Here is a 20709-nt window from a genome sequence, read left to right as displayed (position 1 = left end):
GTGGGATTTTCCCTGTCTTTTCTCTCTACATTATCCCTGAAGTTCAACCAGACCCAGACAGTGTAATTCAGTTTCATGTTTTCTGTTTTTGGGGAAAGCTAATTTCGTATCCATAAATTCTACTATTCTTGCTTTATCTCCACTCTTTAGATGAGCAAGCCCTGCTCCTGTATGGTTAAAAAAAAAAAAAAAAAAAAAAAAAAAGGCACAATGCTGCAGTATTTTATTTCAGTGTCAAAATTAATAGTCTCGGAAAAATTAGCCTTCTATTGCTTGCATAAGTGCCCATATGGAAACACCAGTTTGCATTCTGTCACTAATCTGGTTGCTCAGTTTGTAGTGAAATTTTTATAAATTTTTATATTAAATTCTTTAGCTATCTATATACTTAAACAGGAAATGGAAACAGTTCTGATGTCTTCATCAGAAGCAGGTTGAGAAGGAGAAACCTCCAGATTTTCAAGACTACTTAAATAAGAATGGTTCAGTAAATCAGATGCAGGACGTAGGTACTTTAAGGGAAACCCTTAACTTTGTGAAATCATAAACAAGCTAAGGGAAAAAATGTTTCCTGAAAAGGGAAAGGCACCATGGCACCTGTCATCACCAGCAGTTTTTTTCCCTTTTCCCCCCTTTTTCCTCCTCTTGCCAAGAAACACAATCATTCCATGAGCCCACAGAGTGAAAACCTCCTGAGGCACCAGTGCAGGATAAAAGTTAACTGAGCACTCTTCCTCTGGAAGAGGAGGAGACCCAGGTAGGGCTGAGGAAAGCCGAGAAGGGAGGAAGGGAGAAGGGGTGGGAGCCCTGCCCAAGGGCTCATTGGCAGGAGAAGGCAGGAACAGGATACGTTTCAGCTTTTGGGTGGCTCTGGGAGGAGCAAATGTTGGGATTAAAGTGTCTTGATAAAACTGTTCTGTTCCTTCTCAGACGCAGACAGCGAGTTTCATGGGGTGGATTTTCTGCCAGAAGATCTCAGTGAGGCTCCAGAGGAGACAGGGATGAGGGTGAACAAGAAGTACTCCTGTCTGCCTGCTGAGGAGAAGGGCATCCACATCATCAACATCCGAGCCATCGAGGACATCGGCTATGACCAGCACGAGAGCACAGTGAGTAGCCACAGCTTGCTGGGCCAGAACTGGCCCCCTGCACTTGGCCCCTCAGCTTACTTCTCATCCTTTCCACTCCCAGGATGCTCTGAAATCCTCTCCCTCTGTTTTTCCAAGGTGCTGGGAAGGATTGCCACCAGGCACAGTCTGTGCTGATGTGCTGGGGATTGTCCTTGGGTGTGTGGGAAAGGGAATCTGGTTTAACCTGTAGCATAAAAATGGGGCTGACTCTTCTCAGAGTAAAGAATCTGGCACCAAGGCTGTGCCAACCTTTACATCTTCTTGCCAGTGCAGAGAAGAACAGAAGAGAATGTCTAAAATTTCATGCCAAAGCCATTGTTAACCTAAGTGACATTAAACTGATTTTCTGTAGCACACAATAGAGATTAGATTCCCAGTGTCATTGGTTGCTCCTCAGTTAAATTCTTTAACACAAATATTAAAAGAAGTTAGTAATATGAATACCCGGCATGATTATGACTTGGTTATGTAATTAAAACATAAAAAGAAGTTTATTAAGGTGGAGTGGGCTATACAACAGATTCACTGGGGAGAGAGGTACCAGAAAAAGCAACGTGTGATTTATTGTGCTTTGCTTAAAATTAGGATGGAGCATGGAGGAATGATTCTGTCAGGGTGTTAAAATCCTCCTGCTGTGGTGAAACTGAAATGTCTTTTCTCAGTCTCATTCACAGCTGAAGAGACATGAGCTTTACATGGTCTAAGTCAATGCAACTCCATTTAAGCACAGCAGCACTGCAAGAGAACATCTGGCCCATAAGTATCTTTCAGCATTTATGCCCCCTCCTTAAAATAATCTGACCATTAATTTCTCTAAAACAGAACCAAGTTTCTTGGCTGCTTCGTGCTTGCTGTGGGATGTAGCTGTTCTCACATATTAAATGTATTTGTTGAGGGTTTAGTAGCCACAGTGGTGGTTCAGCCTGGTTTTCCAGAAACTGCTGTTAAATTAATTAGTAGGATCAACACATCTTAAAAAAAATGAAACACAATCCAGTTAGTTGCCATTTGTTAATATTTTGTTTCTGTAGAAATTTGCATGCCAGTTGCCTGCCACAAGCAGACTGCTTTTAAAAAAAAAAAAAAAAAGTTCTGAATTCACAGGTGCATGCCATTATTCATAATGCAGTTGGAAGGTAATCATTATTAATGGTCTTTTAAATCAAAGTTATGCTTACAAACTAAATGAGAATATCTAGGTAGGGCACAAACATTAACAGACTGTGCCCTGAAGAGTTTGACATGACTAAATAACCTCCCTTGTTTTCATAGAACAGAGAATAGAGGCAAGAGGACAATGAGTGAACTCCATGGTGGCTCCAAATGCTGAATTATTTTATGGTAGATTTATTAACTTGGTGTAAAGGGTTTAGAGTAAATTCAAAAGAGGGAAAGAGATCCTAAAGGAGAGAGAAGCAAATAGCAAAGGCTACCTAAAATAACTTACACTTAGTGTTTTATGTAGGAAATAAGCAGGTGTGCACATCCCAAATAGATTTTAGCATTTTGCTGCTGATGACCAATTGCTTTCTTTTGGAGCACAAGTCCTTTTCCCTCCATGGAGGATGGACATTCTTCTATAAACTTAAAAGCCAGAAAAGTTCCAAAGTTCCCTGGTCACTGGAAAGCCACTCCTGTGATGTTTGATGGTTTAAAAAAAAAAAAAAAAGCCAGTTACTAGTGAATTTTCTTTTCTTTTCTTTTTTTTTTTAAGAGTATGTGCATCTCCAAGAGTAGAATTGTGAATTGTGCGTGAGAAGTGTTATCAAAGTAGAAATTAATTAATTTTTAGTACCTTTTGTTTGTTTGTTTGTTGGTTTGTTTGTTTCTACAGTTGCCCTGTACAGTTTTCACATAAATGCTTGGAAAGGAAATTGTGTTTTGAGCCTTACCATTCATGTATCTTGCAACACTTACCTAGCATTAACTCAGGCTGGGAATAAAGCCCTTGCCACCATCAGATTGCATAGTGACATAGGTTTTATAAGTGAGAAAAAGAAGTGGTGAACTCAATAAGCAGTGACCCCACTTCCCTGGCCCCTTTCCATGGCGTTTTTGGCCGCGCCACAGGAGCAGCTGGCTCCCTTCAGTCTGTATCTAAGATGATCTCTTTCTCAGATGATATGGACTTGCAATGATAGATAAGAGAAGTGAGAAATGTTTCCACACGATATTAATCTATTTGTCAGAATTGCAGCATTGCAGATGTCATGGGTGGAAAAGGACAGACGATCTTAGTGGCGATTAACCCCCGAAGGAGAAAACCATACCCAGCAAGTAGCTGACTTATGAACCAGTATGCTGGTGATTAGATTAAATCCCAGTCATGCAATCTATTTATTTCTGGCCAATAAAATCCCAGCTGGCTATCAGTAAAATTAAAGGTGTTAACTTGCAAAAATTTTTCGGAGTAAGTAGCATGGGGGGGGACCCCTCCCATCTGCTGGCCGTCTGGAGAGAGGGCATTGTGTGCTCCAGGCAAAAGGAGCTTTGACAGGAGAAGATGGTCTGTCTGGTGCTTGTGTTGGGCTGTGCATTCATTATCCTTCTCTCTCCTTCTCTCTCCTTCTCTCTCCTTCTCTCCATACCCCCATTCCCCACTCCCAGTTATTAAATTCCCTGTCCAAAAACCCGGATGCTGACTGCAAGTACGGGCTCTACTTCAGAGATGGCAAGAGGAAGGTGGACTACATCCTGGTGTACCACTACAAGAAATCCTCGGCCGGGAAGGCTCTGGCCAGGAGAGCTCAGCACAACGATGCCAGCCTGAGAAGCACCAAGCAGGACCAGCCCCTCCCAGGGAAGGGGGTGCAGCTGGAGATGGGGGAGAGTGAGCCTCACCTGGATTACCACGAGGACGACAAGAGGTTCCGCAGGGAGGAGTATGAGGGGAACCTCGTGGAGGCCGGGCTGGAGCTGGAACGAGATGAGGATGTAAGGATCTGCTTGGGAGGGTTAAAGAGAGAGAGGGAGACTGGTGGCCAGGTCCTGGGGGATGCTGAGCTCTGCCTGTGAGCCTGCTCTGATCAAGGTTGCACAAGCTCAGCTCTTGCAGGGTTTGATTGCAGTGCTGGCAGTCAGTGCCATCCTTACCCACTTTGAGATTTAATTGAGATTTACAACACCATGTACAGGAGTGTGCCATGGTGTTGTAAATGCCCCGATGAGGTGAAGTTCCTGATTTTTCTTGGCCAGGATTTGTGGCACACCCACCATTGCCACATGGCTGTGTTGTGCTACCTGGAAGTGAGGCTTAAATTGCTCTGAACCCTAATCCCACTTTGGTGGGTTTACAGTATGCAGTGGTTTGGATCCTCTGGCGGTTCCAGTTCTGATGGAAAAAAAAAAAAGAATTCCAATAAAGACAGTGTCATCTTTATTCCTCAATATAGGCTTGAGGAGAATAAATTTGTTCAGGAGGCTCTGGTCCACGCTCCTGCTGGAGCACATGGGTCTGTGTTACAGTTTGCTCTTTCCATTCTTAGACATGAACAGTACAGCTTGTAACATCTTCCACCTGCACCCTGAAAACAGGATATTCTATTAAAAGCCCATTAGACCATGTAAAAAATGATGTATGTGAAGTGCTGCCAGTGTGTGATTAGTAGAAATAGACACAGCAGTATTCATTTCAAAGAAAGCTGCTACAATTATCTGACTCAACCAATGTGCCTGGGACTCCTGAGAGAGAGGGTAAACATTTATACTTGTTTTATTTACAGGATCTACAAGTTGAGATTCATTTCGACCTGGGAACAGATTGTGAAAAAATAAATCTGTCACCTATTATTCACAATTTACATCTTTTATATATTATGTATATGTAATATATATATATACTTAACATGGTACAGTGCAAGAAAACCCCAAAAACCTTTCTCCTCTGTCTCCCAGTGAAAATCAGATTTGCTTTCTGTTCAACTTTCAGGTTCCTGTAGCAAACAGGGAGTTTGCATGTGCAAAGTCATAGATATTTAAATCCTTTGCCAGATGGGAGGTTCCACCTATGACATGTAATATGATTTCAAATGATGCAGAAGGGCTCAGGGGTCAAGCCAGGACACTGTAAAAGAGAGGGAACCCTGTCCTTTCAGTGCAAGACACCAAAACAGACGAGGTGAAAATGTAGAGATGAAAACAAGAATCGGGGATTTACATCAGCTTCCACAGCCAGCACCTCCATGTAGCGGGAAAGATCTGCAATCACTTGGGCCTGAAAAGCCACAGAGCTGCATTGGAGACCTCACTGATTCCAAAAGAGCAAAGGTTTCTTGAACAGATGGTGTTTAGTAAATCACTTAAGCTCTTTTCAATGAAATGGCTGGATGGTCATACACAAAGGGTTGTGGTCAGTGGCTCCATGTCCACAAATAATTGATTAAAACAAGGCCAGGATGGACAGAGCTCAGGGCAGCCTGGCCTGTCCATGGCAGGAGTGTTGGAACTGGATGATCCCTAAGCTCTCTTCCAACCCAAACCATTCCATGGTCCTCTGAGTAACCAGTTCCTAGGAGGCCAGTAAGAATACACCTGTGTGAAAGCTAGTTATTATAATAACTGAGTTGGTGCAGCAGCAAGATTAGAAAGATTCATTGAAGTTCATTTCTCTTCTGTTTGCTGAATGCCTCCTAGTCAGATATCGTTTGCCCAGTGCCTCTGGAAGGGTTGCTCCAGGGGGAGCAAACATGGGTGTATGTGGGAGTGCCAGGAGCAAACATCCATGTCCGGCCCTCTAGAATCCAGCTCAGAGAATTACTGGGCTGCAGGCAAACCACTGATATTGCCCTTAACTTCTAGCCTCCTTTTGCTTTGTTTGGTAGAGTTCTTCCTGCCAATTTTCCTAATTATAATGGTTTAATGGAGATGCTCACATTTGATTCTGAGGCTGCTCCTCTGAGGTTATGAGCAGCAGGGATTCTCTCAGCCCCAGCAATTACAACACACTCACCAAATCACATCATTTTGGCTCCATGCCTCTGCTTCAAATTCAACTGGCTCAGCCTGTATTTGTGTCCACAGTCATTAGCTTTTATTTCCCAAACAGTTTTTATCTGTTTAACCTTGTGGTAATTGCTCTGGGAGACAATATCATTTCTTGAGACATATTCTATAGCAGCTCAGCACAGTGAGGTGTTCAGTGTTTGTCCTGTTGTTAGAAACCAACTCTCTCAAACAAATGAGATTTATCATGTTGGCCCTAATGGACTCATTGTTCCTTAAATATGTATGAATCACAAGGGGTAATGTATTTCATTTCCTCTCATCAGTAACATTTTCCCCTGCCTTTTTTTTTTTTTTTTTTTTTTTTTTTTTTAAGACTAAAATCCATGGGATTGGATTTGTAAAAATACATGCACCATGGAATGTATTGTGTCGAGAGGCAGAATTCCTTAAACTCAAGATGCCCACAAAAAAGGTGAGTCCTGATTTTCTTGTTTTCCTCATGAAGGTATGCATTAAACATATGTTCCTCTCAGAGCACCTTACAAATGCAGACTTCTCTTTCCACGAGCATTTTAAAAACAATTAACTGATGTGCCCCAGAAACGAAAGTCACAAACTTACTTGGTTGGGGCAGCAGAGAGAAAAAGTGAAAGGAAGAACGGAAATCAAGAATTTCTGGCTGCTACCGCTGTCTGTACATGATGAGAGTGATTTCATCCTCAGTGTATTTTAAAAGAAGAGGTTTCAATTGATGGTGAAATTTCTGTGTGCCTTTTGGACATTTTTTTCTCACCTGAAGACTGCTAAAACTGAGCATAAGGATAAGAATTTGTCTCGCTGGGTTTAGTGACTATTCATATACACAGTCAGTCACGTTTGCAGGAGCTGGGGCCACTCCACCACAGAATAAATTACCTTTCAGAATATTTGAAATATCATTAAAGGAATGACAGTGTATTTTCATCAATTCTAAATCACCCTTGATAGATAGATAGATAGATAGCTACCTGCTCAGTGAGCACAGCTCAGAGATGGATTAATATTTAAACACAGACTAAGTGCAGGTCCCAGACTGCACAGGGAAGTCCATAATGGAGCAAGAGACAGTCTCCAAGCCCAGCATCATTTATTACAACACTAAAACCACACTTTTGGTTTGGACTTCATATTAATCCCCATTATTGCCTCACTTCCCAGGGATTTTAATCAGAAGCACAATTAGATTAAAAAGTCTGTTGCGATCCTGTGGTTCCCTAACCCTTGGTTTGACTTTCTCATCCCTTTCTTTCTGGATGATTTCAAGAATGTAAACCACACTCCTCAACAGCTTATTGTGATATATTTATCTAATTGCTGGTTTATTCCTTACAGTCCACTCTGTCCTATGAGTAACCAAAAAGCAGTAAAAGTTTTACCGTTTTGTTCTTTTTTTGCTTTGCCCCCTCAGGTGTATCAGATCAACCAGACCCACGGCCTCCTGAAAAAGATTAATTCTGTGATTCAAAAAATCACGGAGCCCATCCAGCCAAAAGTAGCAGAACACAAACCTCAGACGGTGAAGCGCCTCTCCTACCCCTTCTCCAGAGAGAAGCAGCACTTGTAAGTGAAAGCCTTCCTTAAATGTCCATGTCCATGTCCCAGCCTCTCTGACAGCAGCTCAGGCACCAGAGGGTGAAAGGGAACATGAACACCAACACTTTGGTGGGCATTGCTGCAAAGAATATTTCCATTTTTGCAGTAAATTTAGGTTTTGGGGGATTTTTTTTTTTTTGGCTGGCTGTTGAGGAATGAGTCTGTGCAGAGAAATCTCTGTGTTTCAGCTGCTGTAGTGGCACGTAATGTGCATCTCTATAACCATCCAATTCACCTGTTAAGCTGCCAAAAGGGGATTTATAATGTGGTTTGTAACAGTCTCTTCTCCACATTAAATAAAATGCTCAGTAAAACTCGTAGCCAGAGATGTGGGTTGATAAATTTCAGAATAATTTCATATATCTGGTGTGGGCAGCTGACACAGGTAGTGCCAACCAAGCCTTGCCTTTGAAGTGCTGTGAAGTCAGAGGTGGCTTTGCCATTGATCTCAGATCAGCAAGAACAGCTGTAAATGTGGGTGGAGGGGAAAAAATCATGAGGTAGAGCCCAGCCAAAGCTTCTACTGCCCTGGACTGCTCTGCTGCTGCTCTTCCCTGGCCAGCATCCCAGAGGAGTTGCTTTGAAGGCCATGTTTATGGATGTGCCAGCTGGAACAAACAGCAGTCCTGGGGCAGGATCTCTTCCCTGCACCCACAGGGTTTTTAGTGTTCCATCCAGAGATGCAGAGCATTGATGGGCTTGGGCCAGTCAGTGTGTGTGTGACATGCAAGCCATTTCCTTGGGCTTGCAGGAAATGTATTGGTGTGTTTGCTGAGTGTAGAGTGTTCCTGGAGGTTTAGAGAAAGTCCAAAAGATGCTCCTGAGTGTAGACATGGATGGGCCTCCCACTGTGTGCAGGTGGCTTTTCCAGTGACACCACCTGTGTCTCTGCTGAATGAGGGAGGAAACAGCAGCCTCACGGGGAAAATTAAAGATTATGGGGGGAAATTCAAGACCAGCAGCAGTCAGGGATTCAACTTAAATGAGCATCAACACTCTCTTTTGTGCTGAAAAACCTACAAAGACACAAAACCAGTGAAATGTATAAGCAGCCTCTGTAAATTGTGAGAGTTGGGTAGGACTTGCTTTTAACAGGGTTTCTAACAAGCTGTTCTTTAATGTGAGCTCTGAGGGATCCTCAGGAGAAATGAAAATATTGAAGGAGTCAACTGACTTTTGTTTGTTGGTTTGTTTTTTTTTTTTTTTTAATCTAATGGGCTTCCTTCTAATCTTTTAACAGATTTGATTTGTCTGACAAAGATTCCTTCTTCGACAGTAAAACGAGAAGCACTATAGTAAGTACTGCCTATAAATAATTTATGGTGGATAGTGCCTCAGTCATGGTGTTAACAGCTTTAGTACAATGCCTGTTCAAGTTTATCTTTCTTAACCAAATGCCAAGGATCTCCTGTGCCATCAGGCACTGAAATTATAAATAATTCCAGATGGAGTGCTGAGTAGTGCTTGACGCTAACAGGTTGCTGCCTTTTGGAAAATAATTTGGATCTTCTTTCTAGTTCATGGGTAGTTTTCTTAGTAGAGATATCACCAGCTGGGAATATTTAGATTTTACCACTCTTTCTGCCCACCAGCTGCCTGCACCCACAAGTAGTTTAACTTTTCATAGCTCTGCATTGTTGTTTTTGCAAAATGCTACAAAATATCCTGAGACAGATTCCAACGAAACAGCCGGGTATTTACAGGGAATAGTATTTATAGTTTTTGGGAGAAATTCTCTGTTAATGGTATTGGAATTGTTGAGATTGATGGCTTTTACCTGACTTAGAGAACATGCAATAGACTTGGGGAAAGAAGGTGTAGCTTCATTTGTAGCCACCAAAGGAGGAACTGAAAGGCCAGCTTGTGTGACATCCAGGGCAGCTGGAAGGGGCTGTGCCAAGCAGCCCTGGCTGCACCACGTTTCAGAGGATAACACGGGCTCTTTGCCCCATTCCACTGCTCCTAACTGGTGCCTTGGAATGTGACTGCCAGCCTGCTTTTAGCTTACATTTAACATCAGCCTTTTGAGATGCCAAGTGGTTTCCAAAAGAGCTTATATCCCAATCGTAGCTGCCTTTCATTGCTGTGGTGATAAGGGGTGTAAGATATCCAGCTTCCCTTTCCTGCTCTGAAATTCCAGCTTATTCCACAGTGTAGTTCCCTGCCAGCCTGAAGAGCAGGGGTTTGATGTGAGCACTGGTTACAGGGGCATAGTGAGCTGGACCAGGGGAGGCAGAAACACAGAAATAGGGAAGGAAAAGGCAAATATTGATTTGGTTTATTTGCAAATAGAACTTTTAACTTGAAATTGGGAAAAAAAAAAAAGCCTGGGTTTTGTTTGTAGGCTTTCTTTTATATGCCCAGATGTATAGAAAAAACAAATCTTGTAAGTACAAGGAACTCAACAAATGAAGAGTTAAAATTCATGACAGGCTGAGCAAGGCAGCAAGACAAAATGGCTCCATGGGACAAGAAGGTGAATGAGAGTGACTGGAAAAAAGCTGAAACAGGAGCTCAGAGCAGAGGCTGAGAGGAAAAGGAGGGACAAGGATTTTTTAAACGACTGAAGAAACACTGGGCACATAAGAATAATGCTGGTGCTGTGCTGCTTTGTGTGAAATCCCTGCAAATCACCCAGTAATGAAGAACATATTGAATGTTTCCCAACATCATTTTATTCTGTGTGCATTGCTGTTTGTATTCTTCTTTCTTAAAGTTCTCCCCTGCCTTTCTCATATGTATTTTTGAACCACAGTGCAAATATTGACCCTTCCGCCTACTGTGAAATGAACAGGAATCTAGTCACTACCCGTGAGTCTTTGATGAATAGAAACTAAGCCAAAGACCTTTTAGTTATTAAAAAAGAAAATAAAAAAATATAAATTATATAACTGGAAATCTCTCTGTGACAGCCCTTTAATTCACTGGGGTTACAAGACGACAGACGGATGAGCTGTGGGACTTGCCCCGGATGCCCTCACTTGCTTCCTCCAGTGAATTGGGCAAGAGTCAAGTTAGCACACGGATTAGGGAGCTGGGAAACAGTCCCCAGCTCCCCGGACAGGCCAGGCAGAGGGCAGGAGGTGCCTTTGCTCCAGGTTTCCCTGTGCTGCCAGCTCGCCTTGCTGGGAGAGCATCGCTGCACGGCAGCAGCCAAAAGCTGAACCTCGCGGGCAGCCTGCTGAGCTGTGCAAAGGTTACCTGACAATAAATGCAATAAATCCCAAAATAAATACATCTGTTTTGCCACCGAGGTCAGGCAGGCTCAGAGATGTTAAGGTCAGCCTGTGTTAGTCCAGTTTGATAAACGGCTGCGTGCTGTGTACGCACCATGAGGCTGGAGCCCTGCTCAGCTCCTTGGGATGGAGCCAGCCTGCGCCCTCGGAGGTGAGGCAGGAGCTGCTCCAGGTGGAAGAACACCCCTGAGCTTTGATCGATGGCTGGCATGAGCAAAAATTGCATTTCTGTTATGCCAGGGGATGTATGTAACCCTGTTTGCCCCCATCAATTCTCCTGGTGGCTGACTATTTAGTTAAGCTTTTCTCTCCTGTACAGAAAGCACAGCACAGAGAGCTCCGAGCCCTGCTCTCCTGAATACCATGACTTTTATTAAAGAGTGATGACTTCATCAGCATCTTGGTTTGGCCAATATTTGAGCTGCACACAAAAAGATTGTGCTTTTTCACTGGCGGTGTCTGAAGTAACCCTTCCTTTTCTTTTGCTTTTGTAGGTTTATGAAATATTGAAAAGAACGACATGTACCAAAGCAAAATATAGCATGGGTAAGGAACTTTATTTAGCTTCAAGATCAATATCTTTTTCAGGTATTGAAAATAATGGCTGTGGAGTTTAGGTTTTCCCCCTGCTCTTTAATTTGATGTATGTGGATGTAATTGTTTTATTTGGAAATTTGATTCAATTTATGCAGCTGTTTGACTTTTTTTCAAATGGGAATTGATAGATTAAACTCTAAATTAAATGGTAAGTGAGCATGTAGCCCCTGCAGATGTGACTTAGGATGGATGGTGACATAAACCAGATGACATGAGCTCTGTGTTCTGCACTCCCTAAAATGGATGAGGGTATGTCCATAAAATCCAGTAACTGCAGTGGAAGTCTGTGGCTTGGCCCACTTCGTTCAAGCAAAACCCCCACATTTTACAGTGGGATGGTTTTCCAGTGACTTGGGTGGAATGGTCTTGACCAGTGACTGTCCTGAGTGGAACTGAGATGAGCCACTTGGAACAGCCAGGAGGCAAGGCTTGCACTGGAACTGGGCACCTCAGCCCTCAGAGCAGGTGCTGCAAGTCAGGAGATGTGAAGTTTGTACTGCCACGACCAAGAGTTTTAGGATTTCAGCCCTAGGGTTTGTGCTGTAAGAATTAAACTCATAATAAAGATAAATTGCAAATCAGGCCACCCTAAAGATTTGTTGGCAGCTGATCCTGCTCAGCTGTTACATACTTTATTTCATACATGGTACACAGATATACACTCGACTGTGAGACCAAAGTTAACAAATAGTTAATGGTAAATCCAAACAAATAAGGTGGAAGGGTGAATTCTCAAACAAAGTGAGAAAAGTGCATGAACATGGAAGAAAATGTTTGGTAACTGTTGAAATCTGTTATGGCATTTATTTGCCTACAAGCAGTTAAATAAAACAATAGGAACTTGAATTACAGGTAGTTCTGTTCAATATTGACCCATCAGCTGCTTAGAAAGACATCAAATAATAGAAGAACAATTACGCCACAAATTATTTCCATGCTTTGACTTTTGTGTTGAAGTAACAACATACAATGCACAATTGTTGACTCCTTATATACACTAAAATTTGGTGTCCAGCCAGTATTAATAGAAGTACTGCTCTCTGTAGCATGGGAAATCCAAATTATTCTGTGACTTTTAAGACCCTTTTCAAGTCTGCTGCTGGATCATTTTCACTGGAAATGACATCTTTGGACTCTTGAAAGGGGAAGGTCACACAGCTCAGTTTGAATTCTTGCCTAGGAGTTGATTTTTTTCCTTTTTTTTTGGGTCGAGAAAATGGGAAGCACAGTAGGGGTTAGTTGAATAGGGAAGACACTAATGGATGGGAGTGTGTTAGGGTTCCTGGATGGTTCTTCTACCTGAGACTGGCAAGGCCACACCATATTGCTCATAAAAATGCCATCAGGCCAGCCCAGCATAACTCAATCAGCTCCATTTTGTTCCAGTGCTGGAATGCTGGGTTACAACCCAGCAGAGGTGGCAAACAGATTTAAACAAACACAGATAATGCTGCAGCACTGCTGCCCAGCAGGAAAAAAAGAAGCTGCCCAGCGGAACACTGCAGCCTTTGTTATTTATTAGGAAAATTTTGTGAAAGTGTGAATTTGGCTTCATTGTTAAATCCAGATCTGTAGTAGAAGGGGACCATGCAGCTCTTCTCACAGCCCTAGAAAAATAATTTATCTGCTCACCGGTTGTTTCTGCCAGGAGTGTGGAAACATTTGCAGACAATTCATAGACCTGTATAATCTTAAATAGGGCTTTGAAAATTAATGATACCGCAAGATACTGAGCCCTCCTGGAGCTGCTCCTCCAGCAGGTGATTAGTATCTCGAAAATGTTAATGAACTTGAACAATCCTCATTTCAAGAGCAATCAAAAATGACTCTATAGTTAGCTGGTCCCTGGTTCATAGTCTCTGTTCCTTCAAACCCAGACTCACACTCTTTTCTTAGCCATGAACTGATGGGCAGCAAGGAGCACACTGGAGCACCTCATTTTTCTTTTCTTTTTAAGTCTTTTCAAATCCTCCCCAATGCCAGTGGCCAGATTTATATATGCTTTTTTTTTTTCCAGTTGCCATTAATCAGTGTTGTCCCGCACAAAGACAAATGCTTGACTTAGCTCTGACTCAGCACCCAAAAGTGGTTCATCCCATCCCCAAATGTATGTTCACACAACGCCTCCAGACGTGGTGAACAGAATTGGAAGTAGCTCTATTAAAGCCAGCAGCTGCAGTTGGAAAGAACATTAGGGAATTAATGGGCCCTCCAAAGGGCTAGGTCCAGCCACCTTTGGGAATGGTGCAGTGCTCCTCCAGACTTACACACCAACTTCTCCCTCTGTCCCGGGTTAAGGAGGCACAGCACCCCTGGGAAAGGCAGGACTCCTCCCAGTCCCCTGTGCCACAGACATTTAATAGATGAAGCACTAAATGCTTTCAGCCTCATGCATGTCACTAATAAACGGCTGTGTAAACAGGGAAAGGAGAGGGAAGAAAGAAGGAAACTGCCCTTTTAAATAAAAGACGAAAATGTGGTAAATATGGTAAGTATTACGCCAAGGTCTTCGCAAAGGCTTTCCCTACAATTCCTCTGATCAATCTTGAAACCTGAATTCAAAACTTTGTGTGGGTGCTGCGTGTGGATGTGGGTTCCCCTGTGCCATCAATTCCAGCCATATTCTCCTTGTGATCCAGCCTTCTGCTACACTTTCAAATCTTCAGGCTTGCCCTTAAATCAAACTGACTTTTCAGAAAATGTAATTTATTTTAATGACTAATTTCAAGTCATTGGCTTCTAATTCTTGATTCTCAAATATATATGACTTCCTCTTGCTCTCTGCAGTTTTCCATTTCATAAAATGAGTCATGTATAATAACCTATATGATTAAAAATGAAACTACATGGGAAGGAATGAGATGGCAGCAAAATCATTACCTGATCAAATGGCTGTTATTTTGAGGGAAATCTCCAGGAAGGATGATGAAGTGAGGCTGTCTAACCTTGAAATTATAAATAACTATTATGCCTTTATTTTTCAAGGGATCACCAGCCTGCTTGCCAATGGAGTTTACAGTGCTGCATATCCCCTGCATGACGTAAGTGATCTCGCAATATATTTTACACGTCTGCTGTCTGTCACCAAGAAATCCCTCATGTGTGACATGCTGGTGGCATCATCCCAAACATGACTGACTTTCTTCTCACTTGTGTCCCAACTGCAGTAACTTCTGCAGGTTGTTTCCATCCCTCTGCTCGCTTTTAAGGAATTCCCCACCTCAGTTCTACATCCGATGATCATAAATCTGAACATAACATTAGAAGAGTTGTTACAGCATTTTAGCAAATGAAATTCTTCTGTTGTTTCCTGACCTTCTGTCCCCAAGATCCCTGGCAGCAGTGCCAGGAAACACATTCATTCCCAGGGCACCAAGTAGCTGGTTCCCTTGGCCACATCTCCCTGCAGAGGTGTCAGTAGCTGTGTGTCCTGCAACCAGGAAAAACCATAAGCAAAGGTCTGATGTCACATATTCCGTGGGGCTGGATGTGACTGCAGACCTTCCTACTGATGAAATCTGCTTCTGAGCAGCTCAGTGAGATGTCAAGAGAGTGTTCAGCTGTGGTGCTCATCAAGTGAGAGCTCAGGAATTCTGGTGGCACTCAAGCCAAGCCATCCTGATGGGGACCCCCATCCTGTCACACAGCTGGGTGCTGGTGTCCTTCTGATTTAGGGGTTCAGGGTGCAACTAGAACTGACAAACACATGCTCTTAGCCTGCAGAAAAGCTTGGCAGATGTCAGAGGGACTGGCAGTCATGCTGCTCGCTCCTGAGGTGTGAGTGTCCAAGGGCTGTCGAGTCCAGTGCTGGTTTTCCATTCTAGGATTTGAGGGTGAAGTGTGTCTTTTTTGCTCCCCACACTCACACTGGTTTTACATGGGACTGTGAGAACTTTATCTTGGAGCACCCAAGAGAAGAGCAGGCTCTTTGCCTGATGTTTGTCATACATGTCAGGGCTCTCAAACTACAGCAGTGCTGTGTAGAAATCGAGAAGGAAAGGTTAAATAAACTTCTCTTCCTGTTCCCGCCTCACATCTTCAGACAGCTGCTGATAGTCTTGTACAGAAGTTATTTATTGTCTTAGTTTACTCAAAAAATAGCTCCAAATTAAAACCTCAAATCTAATCAGCCCTGAGTGTTTGGAGAGTCTGGAGAGGGAACAGCTCTCTCAGCTGGTCTCTTCTCTTTCCAGCGGACTGAGCTGAACCCCAAATACCATGGCAATACCGCATCCTTTCCCTTGACATTTTTAGGCCACCTTTATCACTTATTCATTCCTTTCCCCCCCACCAATGACAGACACTATTGCTCTTTCCTAATGTGCCCAACGACAGAAGACAAAGTGTGCCGTGACAAATGGGCTCCTAAAATACAGCATTATTTTACAGATTGCTTTTTCTGGTTTTGATGCATTAAGTGAGTGGGAGACGTGGGTATGCAGGATGCAGAGCAGCTCTTGGCACATCCCTCTGGATGACACAGATTTTCTCTCTCTTTAAAGGGTGACTATGAAGGTGAAAACGTGGAGCCCAACGACAGAAAAGTAAGTCGATGCCCAGTGTGGGGCATTAACATATTCACAAGAATCCCAGTCTGAAGAGTCGCCTGTTGGAATCTGCATGTTTTTGCCAAGATCCCACAGAGAATGCTGCAAAAAGGCACTAAATGCCAAGCAGTTTAGGGAAAAGAGTGCTTTCCAGCATTTAAATTTGCCCGAATGTGGAATGTAGTGGGGATATGTATAAGCTACCCAGCTCAGTAATGATACATGTCATGCCACATTGGTAAGAATATTGACATATAACTACTCCTAAAGTTCAGGTGATGTAATTTCAGGCCAGCTCTGAGGACAGTATGCTCAGTCATATTCTGCTTTCTCTATTGGGGATAAATCCTCCTTCATTCCATGGAATGAGGATCAGAATTGGAGGAGTGGGAGGCAGAGGCAGTTGAAAACATAAGCATAAAAATGATTGGGAAAGATAAATATTGAATATTTATCAGGCCTAAGAGGTCCTCAATGATGCTTTAATGTGTACTCTGCAGCCAGAAGCTGCCTTGTGGATTTTCACTGAGGCACTGCATCACTTTTTGCGGAAGTAGATGCTTTAAATTGAGGTTTTATTGTTTGTATAGTGAAAGACTGATTTGTTCACTGTGGTAAAACAAGTAGGAATTATCCTAAGGAAGTACTTTTCCTAAGTAGGAAATAGTAAGGAGGTATGAACGGAAAACCAAATTTTCCACTCTTTGTGGAAATGCTGATTTCTTAAATTCAAAGCTCAGTGACTGAACAGTCCCCATCACACTTCCCCAAAGAAGGGTGGCTTTTGTCTGTGCATCAGACAAAAAGTGAAGTGAGAGGTGACAACCAGTTCTCTCAGGAGGAGCTACTAAATTTGGGTGTTGTATATGCTGGGCTTTCAGACCTGAAACTTTGCCTTCCCTGTTTGTTTCATGATTTATTTCCCCGCCCCCCCCTCCCCCAAGAAATGCTCAGAACATTCAGGACGTAGGAAAAGCAGATTTAAAGACCTTCAGGCTTTATATATAAAAATAGGTTCTCAAAATTGACAGTGTGCTGGTCCTTCAGGTGCAAATGGCTCATCAAAAAGCAGTGAATGTTATTTCCCTCCCTCTATTGATTTGTGTTAAAAATACTGCACATCTGTCTTTTCATTATTAAGCAACACTTCGCTCAACTAAAAATAGGATGAGAGTCCATGTTTTCTGAAAGTGTCCAGATTATCTTCTTCATTACTGACATCTCAAACCTCACAACTTCACTAATTTCACAAGTTCATCATGTGTTTGGAAGTGTTTACTTTGGCTTTTGACTTTCAGTTCCATCTTTTGGTGTGTTTTGGCATGGTCTCTTCTGGTTTCTTGAAGCTTTCTTTAATCTTATCCAGTACTAGGCCAGGCCTGTGCCTTTTTTTAACAAGAAAATTAAAGATTTGAGGCCTAGAAATGAAGTAAATATTTAGGTCTAGTGTGCTGATCTCCTCTAATCATGTCTTTGAAGCTGTGCTTTGAATATCAGGCTGATAAATGTCAGGATAAATGAGATAATTCATTTGTACTTTAGGCACAAATCTGGTTTCGAATTGCACAAAACTAAAACATGGCACTCATGCAAAGTCTCCTCAGCTCAGTGTTTTCCTGATATGCCTGACCAGCTTAGATCACAGAAAAGGAATCTGATTTCCAGCATAAACTTAGTTTTAAAGGTTAAATTAAAAATACATATATCTATAAAAAGAAGGGGTTTAGCTAGTGCTGCACGTGGATGTTGAGGTGTCCCAGATCATTCCTTCCCAGACACAGGCATTTGGCCTTAGACCTTTGGAAAATGTGGTTGAAAGGCACCTAAAGCAGAATAAAAATAAAATTTGCAAGAATGTTGCTGTTTAATAAAGGCCTGCTGTTGAGTTTCAGTTCCTGCCCTTACTGTTGTAAGGAAGTTAATAATGATGAATGATTTGGGGTTGCAGAAGGGAAAACCCACAGCCCACTCACATTTTTGACGTCACGTTTCTGCAAAAGCTGAGAAGTTGCTTTGTTTTTTGGGGTTGTTTTTTTTAAACGAGTCAAGCCATTTATATAAGTACAGCAGTTCAGCTTGGAAATTCTCCATTAATGGTTTGGCAGGAGAATTCCAAAATTGCTGTAGGAACGTTGTTTGCTGTGGGACTTCTCTGTGATCAAGTGTGAGCAGGAGGAATGGGCATGGGCAGTGGCCAGGCTCTGGTCTGCCCTTTGTTTTTTTGCTGCATTTCACTGGAGACATGTAGGAGTTTGACATCTGTCAAGTTTCCCATGGCAAAATAGCCTGGAGTTTAGGGAATAACATCCTGTTTGGTCTAGGAACAAGATTAATCCTGTTGCCCTCCCTGTACTGATACTGGTTTCGCTCTTCGTTTCCCCATTGAGTTTAATTTCTTATATCACTCTGTTGGCTGAACTGACTGAGGGGAAAAAAGTCAGGTTTGAGAAGCACTATTTATATATTTTACAAAATGAAGGATAAGTTGAAGGTCTCAGAGGAACCTATTTTTGTGAGACATTCAGTTTTGCAAATCAGTAACGGGGATCATTGTTTTCCTTGGCCCACATCCTGACAAAAAAAGGAAGAGTGGAAATCACTGACTTCTTGTGATTTAAAGCTGACAAAAAATTTAAATGCAGCCCTTTGAGGCACCTCAGCCCAGCACCTTTTGCTGGATGCTGAATTATAGCAAAATGGCCTGAAGTTGTGCCAGAGGAGGCTGAGTGTCAGGAAAAGGGCAACTGAGCCTACAAGTCACAAAACCAGCACTGTTATCCCTGTCTCTGCTGTGGGTATCCATCAGCCCAGCTCCTTTTAACCTGCTGGAATTCATCCCTGTGCTGGAGCACGCCAAACCATCACATTTACTTTTAATATTTAACGCAGTGTGTTGGCATGATTTGGGCTGGAACCCTGGCGTGGCGAGAAGGTGCTTCAACCTCAGCTCTCACCTTTCTCTTGCCTTTCTGTTTTCCAGCTCCTGTGTGAGGAATGGGCGAGCTACGGAGTGTTTTATAAATACCAGCCCATCGACCTGGTCAGGTGAGAGTTTGGCCCTTGGCCTGGAGTTTCCACGGGGCAGAGATGAAGCTCTGCAGGGATGCTCATGCCCCTGGGGGGATGCTGCCCTCAGTGGGGGGATTCCATAGAATGGGAAATTCACTGGGAGAAGAGGAGTTCTCTGTGAGTTTAGGATGTGCTGATATATCCCACACAGTGTGAAAGCTTGCGGGGGATATATTTCTAATTAATTTTCTTTGCTCGTGATAAGACCTGAGACTCTCTGAAGAAAATGAGGTGTCTTTTTAAGGTCTAAAGATACCAATTTGCACAGCAGAAACACAGTGGGGGGAAAAAATGACCAGTGGGACAAACTTGTTTTCAGGGTGCCTGTATCTCTGGATGGACTTCAAGCATCATGAGAAAGAGAGTCCTCTGAGAAGAAAAAAATTCCCACAGGTCATCAGATCTTACTTTCTCCATGCCTAATCCAGATGTGATTCATAATTTTAGCCACGTTATATTTTAAGAAATAGGAAATATTTCTCTCTCACTCTCATTTCTTTTTTCTTTTTTTCTAAATGTATTTCAGAAAATACTTTGGAGAGAAGATCGGGCTATATTTTGCCTGGCTGGGAGTTTATACACAAATGCTCATTCCAGCTTCAATCGTAGGGATTATCGTTTTCCTCTATGGCTGTGCAACTGTGGATGAGAATATACCCAGGTAAATTGGAAGAATAAATAGATTCTGTTGTTGGAGGGCACTTCAAGCTCAAAGTTGTCTCACTTTAGAAGTGTTTTGTCAATAATATGTAGGCCAAGCACAGCTGAAATTGAGGTTTCTTGTTCCTGGGTCTTCTCCTGTGCCACCCACATCCCAAGACCCCAATCCCTGTTCCCATCTGTGCCAACTGGCTGTTGCAGCAGGATGGTGTGTTCCTAAAACTCTCCATCCTCACGCTTCGTCTTTTGGAAGAAATTGTGCTTAAAATTAATCCACCTCCACAGGCCCCCCCTGTTCTCAGCTTCCAGTAAGCCACAGAGTTCTCCCAAGGGCAGAGAACAGCCCATTTCTATCTCATTAGCATTCATTGTTAATATTACTTGGGGAGTTTGCATTGATGGCCTAAAAATAAATCTTGGCCAGTTGCTCAGGTGGTTGGGTTTTTTCCCAAACTTGGATCATTATGTTAAAACAAACCAGCAAAATTCTGCTAATGAGGGGGTTTGGTGCTTACCAGCACAGAGTGCTGAGGAGGGCATTGTGTGACAGAGAGATGCATCAAGAATATACATCCCTCAAATAAGCTACTGTGATCACATCAACAAAATCTGGATGTCCTCCTACTTTTAATCTCTCAGCAAGTTTTGTATTGAAACATTTTTAAAGTCCTCTGATTTTGCATTATTCGCCCTGCATGCATCATCGGATGGAGATGCAAATTACATGGTTTGTACAACAAGCACCAGCCCCCTGAATAACAAGCAGATAATGGGTACCAAAAAATAGATTTAATTTTTTTTTTGTTCATTAAGACTGCTTTGTAGTGTGTCCAACAGTTGAAGAAAGTCAAAGGGAGGGTCACTGTTGCTATTTCACAGATGGAGCATAGAGGA

The 20709-nt window shown here is 42.6% G+C and overlaps 1 protein-coding gene across 3 annotated transcripts in view; it reads left to right on the top strand.

Annotated features, from left to right (window-relative positions):
• Positions 1-20709, top strand: part of ANO1 (anoctamin 1) — a 73158-nt gene that overhangs the window by 30161 nt on the left and 22288 nt on the right. For all 3 annotated transcript variants that reach the window (XM_083863488.1, XM_083863489.1, XM_083863487.1), the window contains exons 2-12: positions 931-1109; positions 3738-4064; positions 6448-6546; positions 7522-7673; positions 8947-9001; positions 11437-11488; positions 13962-14027; positions 14525-14580; positions 16042-16083; positions 19067-19131; positions 19682-19816. In XM_083863488.1, coding sequence (XP_083719614.1) covers positions 931-1109; positions 3738-4064; positions 6448-6546; positions 7522-7673; positions 8947-9001; positions 11437-11488; positions 13962-14027; positions 14525-14580; positions 16042-16083; positions 19067-19131; positions 19682-19816 — 1228 coding nt within the window. The remainder of the gene's footprint in view (positions 1-930; positions 1110-3737; positions 4065-6447; positions 6547-7521; positions 7674-8946; positions 9002-11436; positions 11489-13961; positions 14028-14524; positions 14581-16041; positions 16084-19066; positions 19132-19681; positions 19817-20709) is intronic.

This window comes from Zosterops lateralis, assembly GCF_965231275.1.
Source record: "Zosterops lateralis genome assembly, chromosome: 6".
Lineage (NCBI taxonomy): Eukaryota > Metazoa > Chordata > Aves > Passeriformes > Zosteropidae > Zosterops > Zosterops lateralis.
Note: the sequence above shows the minus strand (reverse complement) of the source record. Positions and strands in the feature narration are given on the sequence as shown.